Source organism: Pseudorca crassidens, chromosome 10, assembly GCF_039906515.1.
Source record: "Pseudorca crassidens isolate mPseCra1 chromosome 10, mPseCra1.hap1, whole genome shotgun sequence".
NCBI classification, from domain to species: Eukaryota; Metazoa; Chordata; class Mammalia; order Artiodactyla; family Delphinidae; genus Pseudorca; species Pseudorca crassidens.
The window spans coordinates 70981537-71004736 of record NC_090305.1 but is presented as its reverse complement, the minus strand read 5'-3'; the positions used below and the strand labels follow the sequence as shown (position 1 = coordinate 71004736).

General features: G+C 49.9%; 2 protein-coding genes across 3 annotated transcripts in view; one reads left to right on the top strand and one right to left on the bottom strand.

The window, feature by feature from the left end:
- The window catches only part of POC1A (POC1 centriolar protein A), a 131980-nt gene that overhangs the window by 2897 nt on the left and 105883 nt on the right, over positions 1 to 23200 (top strand). The window lies entirely within an intron of this gene.
- ALAS1 (5'-aminolevulinate synthase 1) lies at positions 1815 to 15686 on the bottom strand. 2 transcript variants are annotated; one of them, XM_067754617.1, is made up of 11 exons: positions 15515 to 15686; positions 14328 to 14546; positions 10946 to 11173; positions 10029 to 10178; positions 9396 to 9618; positions 8128 to 8312; positions 7098 to 7277; positions 6601 to 6765; positions 4233 to 4501; positions 3353 to 3515; positions 1815 to 2129 (listed from the first exon to the last, which is right to left on the bottom strand). In XM_067754617.1, the coding sequence occupies exons 2-11, from the start codon at positions 14524 to 14526 to the stop codon at positions 1969 to 1971; spliced, it is 1923 nt and encodes a 640-aa protein (XP_067610718.1). In that variant the 5' UTR covers positions 14527 to 14546; positions 15515 to 15686; the 3' UTR covers positions 1815 to 1968. The 2 variants fall into 2 exon arrangements, with proteins under 2 accessions (XP_067610718.1, XP_067610719.1); XM_067754618.1 differs by lacking the exon at positions 14328 to 14546 and having other exon boundaries at positions 15515 to 15685.

Below are 23200 nucleotides of genomic sequence, written 5' to 3'. Positions count from 1 at the left end.
CAAGGCTTTGAAGGGCAGCCCGGGGGGAGGCCAAGTGATGGTGAGAACACAGGAGGGGGCTGCCTTAGTCCGGGGGCTCAGGGAAGGTCTCCTCGCGGACCCTTGTCCTGTGTGAAGAGAGGCATCCACATCACGATCCAGGGAAGAGAAATCCAGGAGAGAAACCATGGCTAACAACACCGAGGTCTGGAAGCTGGTGAGAACGTCCGTGGGTATTTGAGGCCCAGCAGTATGCTTCCACACGTGAGGCAGAGTGAACAGATTGGGGTGGGGTGGGAGATGAGGCTGCAGAGCTGGATGGGATCCTGATCCCAGAGAATGTCATCAGTCTGTGTGACAATCTAGAATTTAATGAGTGCAATTCGAAGACCCAGAAAAATTTTCTACAGGGGAGGGTCAGGATGTGATATATATGTTTTTTAGGCTGTACTGCACGGGATCCTAGTTCCCCAACTAGGGATCAAACCCGGGCTCCGTCAGTGTAAGCGCCAAGTCCTAACCACTGGACCGCCACGGAACTCCATTTTTTTTAAAAAGCTCTCTCAGGCTGCTGTGTGGGGTAGAGGCTGGGGCGGGTGCCAGGATGATGGTGGCACGAGCAGGATGGTAGCAGTGGGAGGTGACAGGAAGTGGCCTGGACTGAGGTGTATCTTTGAGGTAAGACGTACACGACTTGCTAACAGTGTCACGCGTGGGCAAGACAGAGTTGTTTTCCACATGAGAGGCGGGAGTAACTGGGTAGATGTGGGAAGATGAGGAGAAAGGCAGGAAGGGGAGGAGTGGGCAGACCCAGGGCGCCCTCAGGAGCTGCGTGGTTCAGGTGCTTGTTTGCTGGCCCTCAGTGACGTACAGCTGGAACTGGAAACCCAGGGCTGGGGGAGATCCTGTGCAGGGAGGGGAAGGGTTACATGCAGTTAGAGATGAACCCAGGGGGTCCTCAATGTTCAGAGAAGGACCAGTTCAGGAAGGAGGAGGGCAATCAGGAGAGGTCAGTGGCACGGAAGCTTAGAGGAAGCTGTAAAAAGGCCAAGGACAACCACCTCAAACACTACTGGGAGATCCAATGAAAGGAAAACAGGAGGCCACTGGATTTGGCAAGAAGAAGCAAGACGTGGCAAGAAAAGAGCAGCCTCCACAAGGAACAGGCTGAAAGACCAAGTGGGGAGGGCTAAACAGAAAAGGAGCAGAACAGAGGCAGCAGCTAGATGGGGGTCAAGACTGAGGGAGAGCCTGTTTTATTTTTAGGATGGGTGAGAGCCTGCTGCAGGCCAATGGGGAGAAGGCAAGAGATAGTTGCAGGAATGCACGAGAAGCCAGGGGACCCAGAACACGAGGGGCACGAGTCAGGGGAAGGAGCACAAACGCCTCCACTTTGAGGGGAGGGGCGCGATCACAGGTGCAGCTGGCGCTGGAGGACCTGCTGGTGACAGACAAGCCCGACTGCCCAACTTTCACAGGGAAGTGTGAGAGGGAGGCAGTGGCTGGGAAGGGAAAGCGGAAGGGGAGAAGCCGCTGCAGCGCGGACTGCACGTAAGGTGTGGGGAGAGGCTCGGAGTGAAACAGCCGCCGTGTGGTGCCCTGTGGTGACTGCTCTCAGAACTGCTCAGGCTGGGGCGCAGCTTCGCCACCACCTGGCTCGCATTAAAGACCTGCTAGCTTCCTGCGGACTGGGAGGCCCTGCTATCCCAGCAGGGTCTGGAGCCACTCCCAGAGGACCAGGATGTTTTTATATACTTCATACATCTCAACAATACAGACCAAGTTTAAAGGGATGGACGATTTTTTGATTCAGGAGCCAATGAAAAGAGGACCCATGATTTAGACAAGAATTTATTTTCAGGACTACACGTTTACTACAGATTAAAATTTAATATAATTTAATTCACATACAAAGACAATTCTGGAGAACTGACTACCTGGATACAATGTGGCCTGGGGTTAGGTGGAGTAATTGAGGGCGTGACACACTCAGGCCTGAGCAGACACCAGCTTGCTCATACCAAAGAAGTAGGATTTCTCTCTCTCGCTCATCACTTCGAAATGCAGCGGCCTCCTGCAGAAGTTGCACTCGGCTGAGGAATGTGGCTTGAGCTCCAGCCCAACTCGCTTCCACGTGGCCAGCAGATTCTCTGTGAGGAGGAACAGTTTTTAAAAATTAAAGGCAGTACATACCCAAGACAAATGGAAACACATGCCCCCAACAAAAACTTGCACACAAATGTTCACAGCAGCATTATTTTCGTAATAGTCAAAAAGTGGAAATAACCCAAACATCCGTCAATTGATGGATAAACAAAATGTGGTAGATCTGTGCCAAGGAAGATTATTTGGTAATAAAAAGAAATGAAGTGCTGATTCATGCTACAACATGGCTGAACCTTGAAAGCACTGTGCTGTGAAAGAAGCCAGGCATAAAGGGCCATATATTGTACTATTCCACTTACATAAAATGTAATGTATAGGCAGAAAGTGGATCAGGGCTGATGGCTGACGGGGGCTGGGGATGGGGAGGGGCTGCTAAGGGGTGTGCAGTTTTTCTTTGAGGTGATGAAAATGTTCTGGAATCAGAGTGGTGACAGTTGCACCACATTACCTAAAAACCACTGAATTTCATACGTTGAAAGGGTGGAATTTGCGGTATGTGAATTCCATCTTAATAGGCTGTTATAAAAAAAAAAAAAGAGAAACAAAACCCGACTCTGGCTTTCCTTTACATGCCTTCAGGAAAGAAGTTGCTCCCACATGGCTCCACTGTGTCGGGCTGAGCACTCCTAGCAGAGCAGCCCTAAAGGCTCCAGGCAGGGGAAACACCTCGGACAGGGGTGGCGGCTCAGGAGCAGAACGCACCTTTGAGGCAGAGGCAACCAGGAGCAGCCCGTTGGTCTCTGCCTTTAGGTGGATGCGGGGGGGTGAAGGACTGGCTTCTACAGAACTATGAGAATATAAAATGCTGAACAATGACTCTCATCAGAAGGGGTTTGTGTGGAGTTGGTTCAGAGAACAGAGAGAAGTACAGAGCTGAGCTCTGGAGGCCTGGGCAGACTTAGGCCTTCAGAGGCATCTCTCCTGCAACAGCCGTGACCGGGCATCATTGAGTCACACAGACAGGGGCATGGGAACAGTGAGTGGATTAGCAGCCTCCCTCAGCACTTCCCAAATGACTGCACCCTCCCGAAGTGAACGCAAACGACTAAGTGTCTTTTACAGTTTTATACCATCTGAGAACATTCTGAATTACTTGGAAAAAGAAGAGACAAATCTGAATGACTCTGAATGGCTTCAATTATAGACACTGAAAAGACAGCTTCATGCCACTCTCCCATGAGGTGCTGGCGGCTCCCTGGCTACTCACCCACGAAGTAGTTCATCATCTGTGGTGTGTGGTGGGGCGTGGGGGCGATGCGCAGCAGCTCCTCCCCCCGGCGCACCGTGGGGTAATTGATCGCTTGGACATAGATGTTATGTCTGCTCATTAGCTCATTACAGACCTCCGTGTTTTTAGCAGCATCTGCAACCTAAGTTTGATGATAACAGAAGGTAAGACCAGAACCGGATGGACCACCTCTTAGCAGACTAGTGACACGCGTGCCCACGTGGCTCAGGCTGGAGCCGCGTATGCAAGCCTGGCACAGAGGTAAAGCGCTGCCCAGACACCTGCGACTTAAAGGGTCCAGTGTTGTTCACTACAGACCAGAGAACTGAAACCATATTAGAAGTAAATTTCACACTGATCTCCCACCCAGACTCCGAATGGGGGAAACGGGAGCTTCTGTGACCCCAGTATGACGGTAGTTGGACGTGTGCATCCTGGGGATAAGGTAGCTTTTATACCAGCTCCACTACTCAGATGAATTCAACTGTGACACCAACAGGGCTACCCTTTGTAGCAGGCAAAGCAAGACCCATTTCAAAATTAAATGAATAGAAAGCCATACTTCAAAGCTAGCCAAGCTCAGGCTTCCGGAGCTTTCCAGATACAAGCTCTGTGTTTACCCTGTCAAGGCTAGTGCTCTGGAGGAGGAACCTCTGCTCCAGCCTGCTGGGTTCAAAGGCTTCATTCTCATTGTGAAGTCAACCAAAGGCAGAAACACGGCAGAGGGCCACTGGCTACAGTCCCTCGCCCTGGCAGTCACCCCGCCGCAGCCCAACTTCAGGAAGGCATGAACCAGGACATCTCCCGTTGAGTGCGGAGCCCCGGCCCCCAGCGAGTCCAATCACAGGCCGCTCATTACCCGGACGGGGATGATGTGACTGGGGCAGTGGACGACTGGGAGGCTGGCGTCCATCAGCATCTGCCTCATGAGCTTGACGTTGCGCTGGTGTTGGCGCCGAAGCACCCGGCCCTCGGTGCTCTTCAGGATCCGCACAGACTCCAGCGCTCCAGCCAGCAGCATGGGCGGCAGGGAGGTGGTGAAGATGAAGCCCGCCGCATAGGACCGGATGGTGTCGATCAGGGAACTCGTACTGGCGATGTACCCTCCAACACAGCCAAAGGCTTTGCCTGGGAGGAGACAGGCTCATTTATTACAGCAACTGCCCTAAGTGTGCACAGCCAGGGGCTGCAGAGCCTCAGAGCACTCACTCTTCTCTTCCTCATCTTTATTTGCCCTAAGACTCAAATCAAGCCCATTTCCAAACGGGAAAAAGCTGAGAACGTTATGAAAGGGTCTTGACCAAAGTCACAAGACCAAGCTGGTGTCTGACCAGGATCAAAGCACAGGTCTCCAGACCAGGCCTGGCACCGGCGACTGATCACAGCGTGCCTGAACCCCACGTGCCACCTCCCTTCCCACCCAGGCTGGCTGCATTCCCCCTCGCGCTGCATTGCGCCTGCTCCAGGACAGGGTCTGAGCGGGGGGCTCACTGTGAGAATTACCCTTGAGGCCGGAATGTCACCCAGCTAAGACATTAACTGTTTTGGCAGGGCTGGTATTAATTTCTACTTAAGTAACCACAAAACTCTGACAAGGAGTGTTTGCTGGATAAATATGAAAACTCAGACACTGTTAGGGTTGATTTAGGGCCGGCCTCATTTTTCAATTCTTGTTAAGTCCCCTTGTATAATCGGTATCTCGGGTTTCAGGATTAATGACTCCAGAAGAGTCCTCCTTGATCTTAACATTATGTTCTGTAATTAACAGTCTTGCTTGAGCCCCACGCACTGCTGGGTTGGTATAATCTCTGACAGTGGAAAATCTCTCTCTCCAGCCCTTTTCATCTCACAGTGACCATACCTTCAAAGAGCCCACGTCATAAGAGCTCTTTACAAGAAAAGGGCTGCTGGAATTAGGACGCATGAACAAGAGCTTTCCTCTTGGCAAGGCTCTGCCCTGCGAGGCCCCAGGCTCTACTGGTCTGCACGACGTTCTCACGCCCCTTCACGGTGCTGAAGGACGCTCTTTTTTGCCTGCCCTTCCTTTACCAACTGCAGGCTGTAAAGTGGCACTTTAGCTAACCACTACATGGTCTCCAGCTGCCTTACTAACTTTTGAAATCCTCAGATTTGTACAGTTGGACTTGCCTGGTGGTGCAATGGTTAAGAATCCGCCTGCCAATGCAGGAGACACGGGTTCGAGCCCTGGTCCGGGAAGATCCCACATGCTGTGGAGCAACTAAGCCCGTGTGCCACAACTACTGAGCCTGCACGCCACAACTACTGAGCCCTCATGCCACAACTACTGAAGCCCGTGTGCCTAGAGCCCGTGCTCTGCAACAAGAGAAGCCACCTCAATGAGAAGCATGCCCACCGCAATGAAGAGTAGCCCCCGCTCGCCGCAACTAGAGAAAGCCTGTGTGCAGCAACAAAGACCCAATGCAGCCAAAAAAAAAAAAAAAAAAAAAATTTGTACAGTTTACATTTTTACCTCATAGACAAAAGAATGTCTACAGTAATTGTTTGTATACAGTTCATTTATCTTCTCCAAGCTGAGGTGGGTTCTATTGTTACCTCCATCATATTGATGAGGAAACTGAGGCACAGAGAAGTTAACCATAAACCCAAGGTCACACAGCTAGTGAGTTATTAAGCATGCAAGATTTACACCCAGCAGGCAGCATGGCTATGGAGTCTGGAAGAGTCTGGAGTTGCTCCAAGAGACACGGCCCCTCTATTGGGAGGAGCAGAGGAAATACAAAGTAGCCAGGTGAACTGGAATGTTCCCACCCGGTAGGCACAGAGCTCAGTGCTTCACAGCACAATGCCTTACCTGCAGCTCTAAGACAAAAGCACTAAAATTCTTCTTTTTTATTTTTTTTTAATATAAGGGAAAAATCTGACGCACAGAGAGTAAAGGCTGTTGCCACGGCGTATACCTAAAGCCACAACTATGTTTGGAATGAGCTCAGATGGCAACAAATGGTACTTCTATCATGTTAGGCTGTGAGATTTACTTTGATTCTGGGGGCCATGCCATGACTCAAGGGATTCTGATAAGCTGTGCCACCACTCACTGAGGAAAGAAAAACTCACTCAAAAAAGTGACCCAGGCTTTAGATGCTATCAGACCATCTCCTCACCTGACCTGTTAGACCAGTAGTCCTTGGCCTTGTTAGAAGAATGTAATTTTAGTGCAGATTACAGACTATGCAGAGTGTACATACCAAGTGTTCCAGAAATGATGTCCATTTTTGGCATAACTCCATCCCGATCGCCAATCCCTCCTCCTTGAGCCCCGTACAGCCCAACCGCATGGACCTCATCCACAAAGGTGATTGCTCCAAACTCGTGGGCCACGTCACACAGCTCTTCCAGTGGGCACACTGCCCCTAGGAGAGACCACAGACCGCGTTGAAGTGCTTGCTATTTCACGAATTTCTGTTTTGGTAAGAGTTACAACACAACAACGTACGTTCTAAGATATTTCTAACATTGGGGAAACCAATTAACTTCCCCCAGTTTCTGGATTACCTTGGGGTTTGGAGCCTAGTAAAAGCCAGAGTAGAATATCTACATTCATCCCAATCTATACAGTGTCCCGCAACTACAAAATCCTGGCAAAGTGAAAAGAAACTACAAAAATGAAATAAATATCACACTTTTAAGAAGTTCAGGCCTTGTTTTCATTTAAGATTTCAGATTGGCCTCTACCTAGACTTACCGTCCATTGAGTGGACAGTTTCAAATGCGACAATCTTGGGGACGGCAGGGTCAGACCTCTGCAGCAGTTCTCGGAGGTGGTTGACATCATTGTGGCGGTAGATGTACTTTGGCACTCGGCTGTTCCAAATCCCTTGGATCATGGAGGCATGGTTCCCAGAATCAGAGTAAATCTCACAGCCTAACAACACAAAAATGCTATTTATTGCCATCTGCACCAAAGACAAATTATTTCCTCGACAGTCAAGGACAACAGACTTTGACCTGAAAATGTTGCTTTGCCCAGTAGGAAAAAGACCCTGTGTGGCAGTTTCTTCCTGGAAAAATAACTAACTAGTGCTTCTCCTCTGAGAAGGCCCATAGGTATAAAATAACCCAGTGGCATGCAACTAATCTGCTTTTAAATCTGGCTGTCTCACTCCAAACTCAATGGAAGATAACTACAGGGCTTGCCATTGCAGGGGACACGGGATCGATCCCTGGTTTGGGAAGATCCTACATGCTGCGGAGCAGCTAAGCCCGTGTGCCACAACTACTGAGCCTGTGCTCTAGAGCCTGCATGCCACAACTACTGAGCCCACGTGCCACGACTACTGAAGCCAGCGAGCCACAACTACTGAAGCCCGTGCGCCTAGATCCCATGCTCCACCATAAGAGAAGCCACCACAATGAGAAGCCCGTGCGCAGCAACGAAGACCCAATGCAGCCAAAAATAAATTAATTTTTTTTTTTTTAGAAAGAAAGATAACTACACATAACTAAGGGAATTCTCCAAAGGATTTTCTTAGAGTACAAAGCACACTGGAAGCAATTAGCTTAAAGACAAGCCCTGCAAATCTGATTCTTTATCGTTATCATGTTCTACTGGCATTTATAATGTACAGTTAACGCTTTATGCTCAGTTCAAGAACAAATGCTTCCAGTTACTATCATAACTCTTGAGTGGTTCTGGTAAGCTTTCTTTGTTGTCAATATTCCTGTGACTACTAAGAAAGCCAGAAAACTCTAAGGCGCCCATGACAGCTTCCTACCTGGCATCATCTTAGCCAGAGTGAAGAGGGTCGAGTCGTTGGCCACAAAGCACGAGGAAAACAGGAGTGCTGCATCTTTCCCGTGGAGGTCAGCCAGCTCCTGCTCCAGGTCCACGTGGAATTTACTAGTTCCAGAAATATTTCTAGTACCCCCTGCTCCAGTACCATGCTGTTTCAAAGTGTCCCTTTTAAAAAAAAAAGAGCAGACAGAAAATAAATCTCATGGTTCTGAATACGATGTGAACATTCCTCCCTCCAGGATCCAGGAGACTGAAACTGATGTTGAGGTAGCACCTCTCTCCCTGTGAACCAGAAGTTCACACAAGTTTCAACCCACTTCATCTCTAGACTGGGCGGGAGAAGGTCTCAACACCAGGGTGATGAGGCCTCTAGGGAACATCAAGAGCAAGTGTTAACAATCTTAGTTGAGTTTTAGTTAACTTACTGAGATTTCTTTTCTCTGACAAACATCTTTTTCTCCAATAACACGACCTCAGGCTCTAGAGGGACATCTTGAATGGTGGCTACCTAAACTCTTTGTGAACCAGTCCCGTAATGTTAGGCTATCTCTATTACTAAACCTCAGACTGGGCTCTCTCTAGCAAGCCTGCTTGGAGAGTTTGACCAGCAACTCTCTCAAGTGTTCCTAGCCATGGCAAACCTCCTGAAGGACATGAACAACAGGCTCTACCAGCCCTTTTTTTTTTTTTTTAAATATTTATTTATTTGGTTGCACTGGGTCTTAGTTGCAGCAAGCAGCCTCCTTAGTTGTCGTGTGTGAACTCTTAGTTACAGCATGCATGTGGGATCTAGTTCCCTAGTTGCAGCATGCATGTGGGATCTAGTTCCCTGACCAGGGACTGAACCCGGGCCCCCTGCACTGGGAGCGTGAAGTCCTAACCACTGTACCACCAGGGCAGTCCCTCTACCATCCAGTGCTGCTCGATTTGTATTTCTCCACCCACAGCCACAAGCCAGGAAGCCTCTGTGCAAGACTTGCCTGTGGAGGGGTAGTAAGTGGACACGTGTAGTCAATGAGCCCAGAAAAAACTCTCACAAAGGGGCTCCACCAACTATTTACACATTAGAGTTTCTCTAAAAGTAACCTGTACATATTTTTAAAGGCTAAGAAGAGCATTTTGCTATGGCACACTCTCAGCTGCTGAATATCCCCCCTCATAAAAGATCCAATTTCTATAAATCATCAGTGTCTTGCTAAGTCATGCCAGTGACGTGCCAGTGACATCTGAAAACTGAAGGCTACTTACATGACGGCTCCACACACCCGTGGGTGGCAACTCATTCCTAGGTAGTCATTGCTACACCAGACGGACACCTGCTTTTTGGTGACGAGAGAGTCTGAGTAGTCATCTGCCATGGGGAAGAGCTGCGCCCTCCGGTTCACAGTTTTGAAAACTCGATAGGTATGGTCATTTTTTTTCTCGTCAATTTTCTTCTCAAAGAAATGATCATACTGAAAAGTGGAAACAGCTAAAAACCGAACAAAAGATGGTACAGTTTGACGGTTAAAAAGCACATCTAGGCTTTGGTGTAAGACCTAGGTTCCAATCCCAGCTTGGCCATTTGGGAGCAAGGAGATTCTGGACAAACTAACGTACTAAGTACTAAGTACTCATCTGGGCAAGTTCCTTGACATCCTTATCTTGAGTCTGTGTATGTCTCAAATGACAATGTCTGACCCCGTGAGCAGACAGTAGGTATTAAGAGAGATGAGGCAGGCTATCAATAGGACTGGCATTCACTATAGCCAAGAGCATCTACTTGCATCAAGCAAGAGACATGGCTTTTAATCCACAACTCACCATGCAATTATACGTTTAATCTGATGTATGTTTAAGTTATAAACTCTCCTGCATCAGGCAAATAACAAGAAGACTCACATTTTGGCAAGTTATCTTGAAGAAGGTGGGACACTCCTTCTGGTCGTTGCTTTCGCATGATGTCCTGAAAGTTCTTCAGCAAACCACTCAGCTCCCCTCCATCGGTCTTCACACTAATCACACTGGGATTCACTGAGGTTTGGGCAACCTCTGTAACGAAAGTAACAAGAGGCAAAGGGGACCAATGTTCTATTCTGAGTCTACAATACCTTTCAGACATACTGTTAAAAATGGCTTACTGCCTAGTTCACAAAAATAGCCCATCATAACGAAAGTGAGATGTAACTGAGTGTATGAAGCTTTTCTTCTTCTTTAGTTACTGTTTGGTTTTGTTTTCAGAGCTACCAGTCAGCTTTGAGGAACATTAAAGTCCAAAGCTTTTTTTTTCTGGCTGGTTTGCCTTCCCCATCACACCCCCCCTACCCTGATTTTCTTCACAGAAAACAATTTCAGCCACTTGTATCATTTCTGCTGGGGAGAACTTCTGGGGACCTTATGTGTTCCATGGATACGGCCACAAGTGGAATTAAGGTTGCCACTCAATGACCACCACTAAGACACACAGCTTGGGAGTCCTAAAACTAGCACTTACTGCAGTAACACTGTTTTTTACCTTTTATCCAACCAAATGGTGGGAAAGAAACAAAGGGCACTGGTAATAGTTTATGCCTGAGGGGTATTTTCAGAAATTAAAGAATTACTGTAAAAGCTGGTTACATCCTACACACACACACACAGAAAAAGAACTCCCACATTTTGCCATACAGTCCTCTATCTTGATGACCTTCCTCCTCGGCCCTAAAACAGGAAGGTGCTGACACAAATACTACCCTAATAATAGTTCACACATAAATCTGAGGGTCTGAAAGAGCCACAGAACCTTTTCGCTCTTCTGATGGCTCATGTCATCTGTTTACCTTCCCTCACGGCATGCATTTCCTGCACATCCTCCTGAAGCTCTAGGCTGGCTTTGCAGAAGACGCTGCTGCCGCCCTGGCTCATCTGGGCTGCCAGGAAAGGGCATTTGCTCGCACTGCCCTGGCTCGCGGCAAGGGAGGCGTGTCCAGACGGAAGCTGCGTGCCATCTGGAGTCTGCTGGGATCCATCAGGAGCCTGCTGCACCTTGGCTTTGGCAGTTTTGTCCTCTGAGGGGGGAAATGTTAAAACGGAAGCATCAGATCTGGTTGCACGGTACACAGAAGCCCACTTGTTTCTTTCTCTTGTTGCCTCAAAGACAAACCTTATACTTACTCTATCCCATGATCCAAAGACAAGTTTATTCTTATTAGGTTCTGCTAAATCAACTGTTTTCTCATCTGCCTCACTGGACACAATGTTCCTGTGAAGAGTTAACCGGCACAGTTCACCTACCTCTCAAACCCATAGTATTTCTCACTTATAAATCCCCAAAGTAGTATTTTCTAGTTCTAGACAGCCCAGCATTCTTGAGTTGAATTATTTCCAGTAAATCTACCCCAAGTACACTCAGCATATTTCATGCGAGGACACACTCTTGAAGGTAACTGGAAGTGGTCATACGGTTTTTTTCTCTGCTAATATTTTCTAAACAGATTCTTGACAAAAAAAAGCTTGCCATTGCTTAACAGATAAACTACCAGTTTTCTCTAAATGCCTCAAAGAAGTTCATGACTTAATGCAGTTGGCTGGTAAGCTTCTAGACTTCCCTCTCCCCTTGAGCAAATGCATTCATCTTCCTTCCAGAGAAGTCTTTCTTCATCATTCTGGAATCCTCCTGTGAGTCATAGGCTAGGCTCTCCTACAACTTGGGCAGTGTCTCAATACAGTTTGTATTAAAATCTATAAAGGAAAGCAAAAAAATTGCCTTGGGGAATTCCCCAGCAGTCCAGTGGTTAGGACTCCACGCTTCCACTGCAGGGGGCAGGGGTTCAGTCCCTGGTGTGGGAACTAAGATCCCGCATGCTGTGCGGCGAAAAAATAAAATTTTAAAAAAACCTGCTTTCAAGTTCATTTCACTCACTATAAAAGTCAGTAAATACATATTCATTGTAGGAAGTCTAGAAAAATAGAGTTCTATTATTCAAAACATAACCATTGCAGACAACTTGGCATATTATCTTTCTTTACCCCTTATGTGTAGATTTAGAAAAAGTTGTACTTATTCTGTATATGCTTGTTTATTCTGCCCTTTTCATTATAAAGATCTACATAAGCTAGTAAATAGTTTGTGAATATCATTTGTGATGGATGCATGGCAGTCTATCAAGTGGATAAGTCACATTTTACTCAACCAGGAACAGAAGAGGAATCTACTGCTAGGGACAGAATGGTAAAAAACATAACTAACTCCTAAACAATGGTAAGAGGGAAAGAAATCCTAGAAAGGATTAAATGCTTTCTAGTAAAAAAACATTCTTTTCTTACAAGTCCACATCCAGAAAACACAACTAACAGAGCCTGTAAGGTAAATTATTCCCTAGAATTAAGTGGTATCTGAAAAGCTTCGTTCTTTCCTGGCAAAGACAGACCAAAACCAAATCTCTGATGTCTTTATTAAAAGCAAAATTTAAAAATTCATATACAAAATAAAGATACATGTGTTAAGGGAATTCCCTGGTGGTCCAGTAGTTAGGACTCAGCACTTCCACTGCAGGGGGCTTGGGTTTGATCCCTGGTCGGGGAACTAAAATCCCGCAAGCCGTGCCAACAAAAAAAAAAAGACACATGTGTCAAAAAAATCACTACTTTAACAAATTTTGTATGATTCCACTTATGTGAGGTTTCTAGAGCAGTCAAATTCATAGAGAGGAAGTAGAATAATGTTTGCTAGGATCTGGGGGAGGAGGATGGGGAGTTAGTACTTAGTTGGCTCAGAGTTTCAGTTTGGGACAATGAAAAGAGTTCTGGACACTGGATGGTGGTGATGGCTGCAGAACAATATGAATGTACTTAATACCACTGTACACTTAAAAATGGTTGAGATGGTAAGTTTTATGTTATATGCATTTTGCCACAGTAAAAAACATAATTAAAAAAAGAGAAAACTAGCATCCGTGCATTTAGTTGGAGCCGTGTGACGAGTTCTGGCCAATGGATGTTGTGTGTTGCTTCCTGGCTAAAATATCCGAGAGCTGGTGGGGCTGAGTATTTGATGATATTAGGAAATTGCATCATTTTTTAGGTGTGATAATGGTATTGTGATGGTGCTTTTAGAAAGAACTCATAGGGACTTCCCTGGCGGTCCAGTGGTTAAGAATCCGCGCTTCCACTGGTTCGATCCCTGGTTAAGGAACTAGGATCCCACATGCCACGTGGTGTGCTCCCGCCCGCAAAAAAAAGAAAGAAGTCATATCTTTTAAAGGTGCATACTGATATTTACAGAGGAAATTTCTGGAATCAGTTTCAAGTTAATCCAGTGGGAGCAGGCGGGGTGAATGGGGACACAAGTGAAGCAAAATTGGCCCTGGATTGATTATTGTTGTTCATAATTGAAATTTACTGTTATGAAAAGTTTTAAAAAGATGAGCTGGTTTGAGACCCTCTCACTTTCCCCTTATGCAATAGTGACCCAAAAGCCACCTATTTCAGAGTTAAAGCTGTAGGACACCAGAGTGTGGAACCCCAGGTCACTGCTTAGAACAGAATTGCCCTGATGACCCAAAGTGGACCTTGTGTGAACAAGACAGAAATCTTTATGTGTTAAGCCCTGAGATTTGGGGGTTGCTTGATACCTCAGTGTAGCCTAACCTAACTGAAAAACTCACAGGTAGAGTTGACTTTGAAGATGGTTTAGCCTGGAATAGCCTATGTGGTCTGGAGCCAGACAAAGAGATAAGGTATGATAAGTGACTGCATAAGAAACTACCAGGAATTTGGGAAGGCATAGCACAGAAAGGAATTGAGGGCAAAAGGCACAGGTCAGGCAACATAGCAAAGGCAAGGAAAAAAAAAAAAAGAAGAAAAAAAAATCACAACTTTAAAAGCTACAAGCATCTACATTCCAACTTTACATAAAGATTCCAACTTTACATTTACATGAACGAGGAACTGACAACTCACAAACTCCAACAGACACTGACACGCAATCCACAAGGTGGAATGCTGGCCACTGTTTCACCTTTAAAGATGTGAAAACTAAAACTGCCTACTTTGTGGGGTTAGGATGACAATTCCATGAGATAATCTATGCAGAGAACTGACCCTGGCACCAAGTAACCGCCTCGCGTGACCCTCATCAGCACTGTGCGTGAGAATTGCTTCCAGGGTCTTGTAATGAATGCAAACATCACCACTCTCTACTTCATTGCTAAGGACACTTACTCTCGTTGGCTGGAGGGGTTTCTTTGACCTGCTGGCAGAGTACTGCTGAAGCGGACAGGGCCCGAGGGGCTGGCTTGGCCCCAACTTCCATCATCTTAGGGCAGTTTTGGGCATAGAACAATAGAGATTTGCCTGCCTTCTGCAGAAAGGCCTGAGGCACTCGGGATAAGAATGGGCAGCGGCGAACAACAGTCTCCATGTCCCGGAGGTGCACTGATCCTGTACAAAGATGAGGAGTGATACCAACACTTGTTAATAATCACGCAAATACCACTCCAAGGTCACTGGGTTCAGGTGTCACCTGAAATTTATAGCAAGGGTACTGTGGGATACTAACAAGTCTCACTCAGAAATGTCTAAGGACAGCACTGATGAGGGACTCAACTAAGAAGTGGTGACCACACTCTACCCAGATCACCTTCATTCCCCAGCTCCATACAAAGGCACCTGCAAAACTACTTTACCAAATACGGTAAATACTGATGATCAATAACCAAGGGGGTGGGACAGGAGGGACAAGTCAGGAAAAGGTTTAGGAGGTCAGAGGCTCCTTGAGGAAGATACACAGTGCAGAAGTGCAGATAACACACCTTGGCACCCACCCAGGTGAAGAAGTGAGGCCAGGGAAGAAGCCACTGTCATCCATCAAGGCAGAGAAGACTCTTAGGGATCCTGATCTTCTCCGGGTCCCTACACTCCCAGACCCCAAGAAGGCATCCAGTCCGGCCCTGGGTTCCTGAGGCCATGATTTCCCCGAGGTTATGCCCCTACAGCTCCGTGAACTGGGCATAACTGAGAAAGGAGGGGGCATAAAGAAGGCCAGGGATACGAGGGGAAGCGCCGCTGGGGCTAACTGGGAAGAGACATGGGCTAAAAAATGAGGGCCGTGGGTCTGGTGGAAAGTGGTGGTCCTGGGCAGGGGAGGTCTGTGGTTACCCGGGGCGTCGAGAGCTCGAGAATAACGGGAGGTGTCTAAGAAGGGAATTCGAAAGCGGTCAATTAAACGGGGAACGCCGTGAGGGGGCCGATCTGGTAGAAGATCGGGCATATGAAAGTTGACCCCGAGGCGGCGGGTGATTGGAGCGGTGGGGGATGGGGTCCCAATGGCCGGAGTAGCGGGGCGCAGGCAAGCAGGACACGCGGGGGTTGTCCCCGGCCGCGCCGCATCCAGAGCGCGGGGCCCTCACCTGCGCGGGAGACTCGGCGGAGGCGGCGTCGGCGGCGTCGGCGGCGTGTACCCAAACAAGGGTAGAAACAAACCCTTGCCCTTATCCGCGAGAATCCTCAGGCCGCGAACCCAGTCGTCCTAATATACACAGATAGACAGCTGCGCATGCGCCATGGGCCGGGGCGTCCTCCGCGCAGGCGTGCCGCGGGGCACTCCAGAAGTTGGAAGGGCGGGGCGGGGCGTAAAGGCACTCCTCCTTAGGCTCGGTTTGTGCTGGTGGGACCTGGGCTTACCGGGACGGCCTGCTGGGAGGACGAAGAACAAGGCTGGGGACGGATGACTTCATGCTGCACCACCTTGCCGCTTCCCCTAACTACCCTATGCTTCAGAATCCTTTGTGGAGCATAAAAGGGCAGAGTCGGAGGGGAAGCGCCTCTAGCGTAACCAGGGGGTTATAGGGCTGCAAAAACGGGTGCCTTGGATATAGAGGAGGCAGGGGAAACGAGGAGTTCCGGACCAGGGTCTTAAGCAGGATCTGACCCACCCGGGGCTTTTTTCATGGCGGAGGGCTTCCCGGAGGAGATGGGGCTGGATTGACCAAGGATGGAGTGGTCCTGGGGGTGATGACCAGGGAGCTGGAGGGAGGGATCCGTAGTGAGGAGGACGAGGAGAAGCAGACGGAGACCCAGCCGTGGCATTTTTCTGGTCCGAAATAAAGGGACTTAACCTGATGCAGAGAAGGAGCACAAGGAACAGGGCTGGATGGAACCCACACACTACACACTGGGTGGGAGGTGAGGGTGGAGGCATGGGGCCTGACACATAGTTGGGGGTTGACATATATTAATTATTATTATTATTACTTTTTTTTTTTGCGGTACGCGGGCCTCTTATTGTTGTGGCCTCTCCCGTTGCAGAGCACAGGCTTCGGAAGCGCAGGGTCAGCGGCCATGGCTCACGGGCCCAGCCGCTCCGCGGCATGTGGGATCTTCCCGGACCGGGGCACGAACCCGTGTCCGCTGCATCGGCAGGCAGACTCTCAACCACTGCGCCACCAGGGAAGCCCAATTATTATTTTTATTTTCCATTGTGGGCTGTCCAAAGTCCCTGCTGGCCACCCTGGCCGGGCACCAGCTGGGTGACTCAGTACTCTCTCCCAAAGTTCAGAGTTGCCCTCACCCTAGGGCAACCTTTGAGTCTCCCCTAGACCACACCTGTGGAGTACAGCTTGGCAAACCCCTCTCAGGAACGCCAGCCTGGCCTCCTTGCTCCACACCCTTCCCAGCTTAACTTGGGCTTGGTTGGGTTGGGCCCGTGCCAGGCTCAGAGTTGCCCTCCTCCACTCTTCAGGAAAGGACCACCCAGGTTGCTTTCTCCTCAGCTGGGCATTAATAAGAGGGACAAAGTCTAGAGTGATGGTGACCAAGGTGTGTCCAGGTATTTCCCAATTCCCTCTCTTTGAATCTCCAGCCAGCTGCAAGGCAGGTGAGGCGAGTCTCCACCTGAAGAGGAGGCACCTGGGTCTGGAGTGGCACTGGGACCATTCCAGGGGTCCAGGATGAGGGCTTTGCCTGGGAACCCAAAGTTCAGCTCCGCCCCGTCCTGCTGAGGGGCCCTGGGCAGTGCCCAACAGCCGGAGAGAGGGTAAGAGAAAAGGTCAGACCCAGGTGCAGCCAAAACAGGGTAAAGATGGTATTGAGTGCTTTGTCCATCTCTGGGCCTCACTTTTCCTTATCTGAGCAATGGGATCATAATCCCTGTCCTGCCCGCGTCGCAGAGCTGTTTGAGTGATCAGAGGCAAAGCAGAAGCAGAAAGAACTGGACATCGGAGCTGGACATGGGTTCTAACCCCGGCTCAATCTTATTTGGTCTTAGGTAGGCTACAATCTCTCTAAGGCTCCATTTCCTCATTGTAAAGCTCTCCCAGCCTTGCCACTTGTGGTTGGCAGAGGGGCAAGTGAAGTCATGGATTTCAGAGGCTTATTGTTTAAACCAATAAGTTTCTAGTCCTCTGGGAGTTTCCTGTTTAATAGAGGGAAAGGTTGGGAAACAAAGCAGATCCACCCGGAAAGTAAAATAGGATGTTGTAAATAATTCCAGAGGGAGGAGGAGGCTATTGCGTTGGCCCAAAAGTTCGTTAGGGTTTTTCCGTAAGATGCTATGGGAAACCCAAACGAACTATTGGGCCAACCCAATATTACTTCAACACAAGCTGAAGGAGAGGGGAATCCCAACCACAAGGAAGGCTTCCAGAAGAGAGGTACTGGCTGGAAGGGTGGGTCTATATGGGACTGGGAGACTGGTGGGCGAGTCATTGAATGGGAAAGGCCTAGTTCTGTCCTGGAGGGCAGGGTGACTCAGTTTGAATAGCTTGGCTGCAGGGGTGCAGCTAGGATGTAGGGCTAGGAAGTCAGACCAGAAAAGCCAAAAGAGAGCCACAGAGCTTCCCAGTGTTAGGTCTCAAAGAACCACCAGCAGGGCACTGGTCAAAATGCATATTCCTGGGCCATGCCCCTTTGATTCTGACCCAGGAATCTGCATTTTAACCAGGCTCCCTCCTGGTAATGCAGGGGTAGGGTATATTGGGGCCACATTTTGGGAAATGCTGCCTGAGTGGTTTCCAGTTTGAGACCTTGCTTGAAGGGCAAAGGCTAAAGCCATGAATTCTAATCTTGACTGTGCTACTTTCTGATTCTGCGATCTTGGGCAAATTACCCCATGCCCTAAGCCTCAGATTTTGCATCTGTGAAGTGGGAGTGCCCCTCCTGCCTCAGTGATGAGTCTGGGTGGGCCCCATTCTGGCAAAGTTGTCGTCCCTCTCCTGGGTTTAGCATACTTACTCCCCTCTCCCTCCCCCGTGATTTTTCCTTCCCTCTCTTTTCTCTCCCTCAATCCTGTCTTGCCTCCCTCCTCAGAGCTGCGATATAAACTCATCTTATCACCCTGGCCCTGGGCAGGGGAGCCCAAGCCTCCGGAGTTCAGGCAAGGTCAGGCTCCGTTCTGGGGATGATGCTGGGATCTGGCCTCCCTGACTTTCTCCTTCCTCCCCACTCTCTGCGCCGTCTGCGTCATCTTCACCCTCAGGGGCTGCTGCATACAGCATCTGCCCAGGGATCAAGGCAAAAGAAAAACGTTGACGCTAGCCCCAGAATTCATCCTTTTCCACTCTGGGTTCCAGGAACTATTTTTAGCAGTGCCCCTCTATAAGGATCACGCAGCCCAGGGACCTTGAGCAAGCTTACTGCTTTCCTCTGGGCCTCATTTTCCACATCTGCCAGCCAGCTGAGAAATCTTGCTAGCCTTCACCTCGAGGAGACCCGAATGGACACGAGACAGTTTTAGAGACAGACAAAACCTCCAGCCTGTGCTGCTCATGGTCAGTGTGGCCTTGGCCTTGGCCCAGCAGTGCTCCTTGGGGTGTCAGTCCCTGTCTGAATAGTGGTGGGTGAGGGGCCAGCTTTGCAGAGTGGCTAGAGTTTCTAGAAACAGCTCAGGTCTGCCCTGAGGGTTGGAAACATGAGCTCCAGGGTTTACAGTGATAGGGCCCCGGGAGTTATGATAGGAATTTGGGGATTGGGCGGGGCAAGAGGGTTCTGAGGCCCCCAACACCTGCCTTATGCTGGCCCTGCCTTTGGAACCCTCTCAGGCTCTGGCCTAGCTGGGGCAGGCCTGGGCCTGTGTTTGTGAAGCCATCTACAGGTCAAGGGGTGGACTCCGATTGACTAGTCGGGGAAAGAGGCCAGAGTGGAGCAAAGCCATCAAATGCTCCAGGAAGCAGGTCTGGGGTGGTACACAAGGAACAGCACGCCACCCTCTTGCCAAATGAGAGCAGGAAATGCCCCCAGAGCAAACACTATCCTTCCAGAGAGCCCCAGAGGGCCCTGGAACCTAGCCTTCTAGTCTACCACCCACAGACTGTGGCCCAGACGTGTTCTGTTTGACCTACACGGTGCTTTTATTTTTTTAATTAATTAATTTATTTGGTTGCACCAGGTCTTAGTTGCGGCAGGCAGGCTCCTTGGTTGTGGCATGCGAACTCTTAGTTGCGGCATGCATGTGGGATCTAGTTCCCTGACCAGGGATCAAACCCGGGGCCCCTGCATTGGGAGCGTGGAGTCTTATCCATTGCACCACCAGGGAAGTCCCCACACAGTGCTTTTAAACATGTGAATTAGTTGTCAAGATTTTGCAGTCAGGAGATAGTTAAATTGAAACTCAGATTTCCAGCTTCTCTTGAGGACTCAGCAGACCTGGAGCCCCTGGGCTGGCCCAGGTAGGACGTGCTCTCTCCACTTCTCCACCAGCGCTCCCTTCAGTGGGTCCCCAACCCTGTGGACATGTGATGTCCAAGCAGTGACAACTGTCTGGCCTTGCAGACCTCTGAGTGTGTGTCGGTAGCCCTAACCCATTTTAGAGCCGGGATGACTAAGACCCAGAGAGGGGAGAGGACTTGCTCAAGGCCACACAGCAAGTGAGGTTTGTGCTGCAAAGGGATCCAGGTGTCCTGCTTTCTAGCCCACACACTAGGCTGTTTTGCCCTCAGCCTCTGGAGGAGGGTTGCGGGGTGAGGGGAAGAATCAGGCTGGCCCAGAAGTGGGTTCCCCAGTGCTTGTCCTCACCCCCAGCCCCTGCCTGCAGGTCAGGTCAGAGCAGGCCCCCTGAGGTGATGGAGTGGCGATGGGGGGTGAAGGGAGCAGGCTAAGCCTGCCTCCTCCAGCTGGTGCTGGGTGCACAGTGTGAAGGAGCCTCGCTCCCTGCCCTGGGCTGCTGGGGAGGCACCCCAGGAAAGGAACCATTACAGGCTGTGACCAGTGTGGGCAAGGGGCCTGGGATGGACAGTGGTGGGGAGGGGGGACCCACCTTGGAACTGGGACCTGGTATCAATGAGATACCACCTCTGATGGAGCAGCCAGGCTGAGGGGCCCTCTGGGGCGGCTAGAGGAGCCTGGTGTGGAGGAGGGACTTAGGGGGCCAGGGAGGCTGGAGGCAAGAGGGAGAAGGACGAGGTATGTGGCAGAGGGGAGGGCGGGGGTCAGAGTCCCAACCAACCATTGCCAGAATCCCACTGTTATCAACACTGCGATTATCAACCAAGGCAAGGGACTTCATTTCTCTCTGGCCCTGGAGGCATTTAAAAGCCTACCCAGCACACATTCTGACCAGAAGATGTGGGAGCTGGAAAAAGGAAGGGAGGATGGGGGAGAGAGTGAGCGAGGCTCAGCGAAGTGGTGCTGGGTGGACAGGCGTAAAAAGAAGGCCAGGGAGGATGATACTATGATGAACAAGTATGGCAACAAGTAACAGCTCTATTCAGATGTTTGGCAACAGCTCTATTCAGATGTTTGGCCTGGTCCTGGCGAAGCAGCCCTCTAGCCCCGAAGCAGACCTCTCGGTCTGTGTAATGATTAGCCACATACGTTGGACAGAAGTTCAAAATGGTTAAGTGACTTGCCCAAGGTCACACAGCCAGCAGGTGGAGAACATGGCTGACCTGCTGGCCTTCTGCCTCTGATCTAGCGCTCCACCCCGGGGAGATTAAGGAAGCTGGGAGGAATGAGGCTGGGACTGTGTCTAAGGGTTTCAGGTCTCAGTGGAAGCTTTTCTCTACCTCTGGGTGTTAGTCCAGTTAGGGTGGGCACATGGCAGTGACCAGCCCAGGAGCCAGCCAGCTGGACCCTTAGGGGAAATCACCCACTTCCAGGAACGTCTGGGCAACCAGCCACAGCCTCAGGAGGCGAGACTTCTTTCTGACCCCACATGCTGGCGACACTGTGCTCCCTCTCTGTGCCCTGCACGTGGGTCAGAGGCTCTGGACTTCGTTGCCTGACATGGGAGATCACAGCCTGCTGGAGTCCACCTTCTGCCCCCCTCCTCCTTGGTGGGCCCGGGGACTGTAGGTTCTCTGCCCTACACTCTAGAACCCATCCCTCATGGGGTGGAGCAACACTCCTCTGCCTCCTTTCCCTGTTCCCACGCCATTCTGTCCTTTCTCAGTACTAACAGTAATTCCCTAATACCACCCACTGCCCTATTGATTTCTGTCCCTACCATAGACATGGTCCCATGCACTTCTGTGCATTTTCCTATCTGATCCTCACACGCCCCGTGTGGAGTAGCCACCCGCAGCCCTGTCCTCAGAGTGGAGCCGACTCTGGCTCGTGTTCACCTCCCAGCTCCATCCCTCTGTGCTCCTTAGCCTTAAGCGTGTGGCACAGCCTCTCTGAGCTTCAATTTCCTCATGCGCAAAAGGAAATAATGCGTTCTGTGTTGGTTAAATGTTATGTGTCAACTTGGCTAGACGATGTTGCCTATTGTTTGTTTAAACACTGGTCTGGATGTGGCTGTGAAGGTATTTTGTACATGCGATTAACATCTGTAATTTAAGTAAAGGAGGTTATCCTTGATAATGTGGGTGGGCCTCATACAGTCAGCTGAAGGCCTTAAGAGCAAAACCTGAGGTTTCCTGGAGAAGGACTTCTGCTCCAAGCTGTAATATAGAAATTCTGCCTGAGTTTCCAGCCTCCTGGCCTGCCGTACAAATTTCAGATTTGCCAGCCTCCACAATCATATGAGCCAATTCCTTAAAATGAAATAAATCTCTCTCTCTCCATATATGCTAAATATATATCTTATTGGTTCTGTCTCTTTGGAGACCCCTGACTGGGATACTTTCTATGGACAAGGTTGACACGAGGACTCCCTGAGACCCTGCCTCCATGCTTGGGGGAGGGACCAGCCTCTGGAAACGTTATGCAGTTAGTATCAGCTGTTGGATACAGATGAGGGAACGGAGGCTTGGAGAAGTGACTTGTCCAAAGTTTCAGAGCTGGAGTCAAGATTAGAGCCAGGCCTGCCTTCCTGCCTCTCCCAATATGTCCTTGCCCTGTCACCCACCTCATTGCCCAAGGGGCTGCTGGTGGCTCCCTCGCTCCAGGGGTTCCCTTTGGGTTTAATTAAAGCCCTCAAGCTCTGGTCGGGGGTGAGACCAGAGGCACTGTTGGGGCCTGGCGGGTACTGAGTTAACTGATTCTTGTGCAAGACTAACAGGTTTGTGACATGTCAACATTCACCAGCCCTAAAACTGTGGTGACTGTGCTGTGGCTTTTAGAGTCATCGTGAGTGAAATCAACCAGGAGAGATGGCTTCCCTTCACCTTAGGGAAGCCTTCTCAGCCCCGCTCTGCACTCTGCAGACCTTGCAAGCTAATCTCTTTGCAGCATAGACCTGGGGTCAGCAGCACAGAGGCCCACAGAGGCCAGATGGGGTGAGGCAGTGCATGCCCTGCGCCCCCTGGGCTGAGGGGAGGCCCCATCTCAGCTCCGGTCATTGTCATCTCAAGGAACACAGCCCGGTGTGGCCAGGCCTTCCTCCCATTTTTTGAGAAAAGCCTCACATCCAGATTTTTTTTTTTTTTTTTTGTGGTACGCGGGCCTTTCACTGTTGTGGCCTCTCCCGTTGCGGAGCACAGGCTCCGGACGCGCAGGCCCAGCGGCCATGGCTCACGGGCCCAGCTGCTCTGCGGCATGTGGGATCTTCCCGGACCGGGGCACGAACCCGTGTCCCCTGCATCAGCAGGCGGACTCTCAACCACTGTGCCACCAGGGAAGCCCTATTTTTCGTTTTTTAAGGAACCTCCATACTGCTCTCCATAGTAGCTGTGCCAATTTACATTTCCCCCAACAGTGTAGGAGGTTCCCTTTTCTCC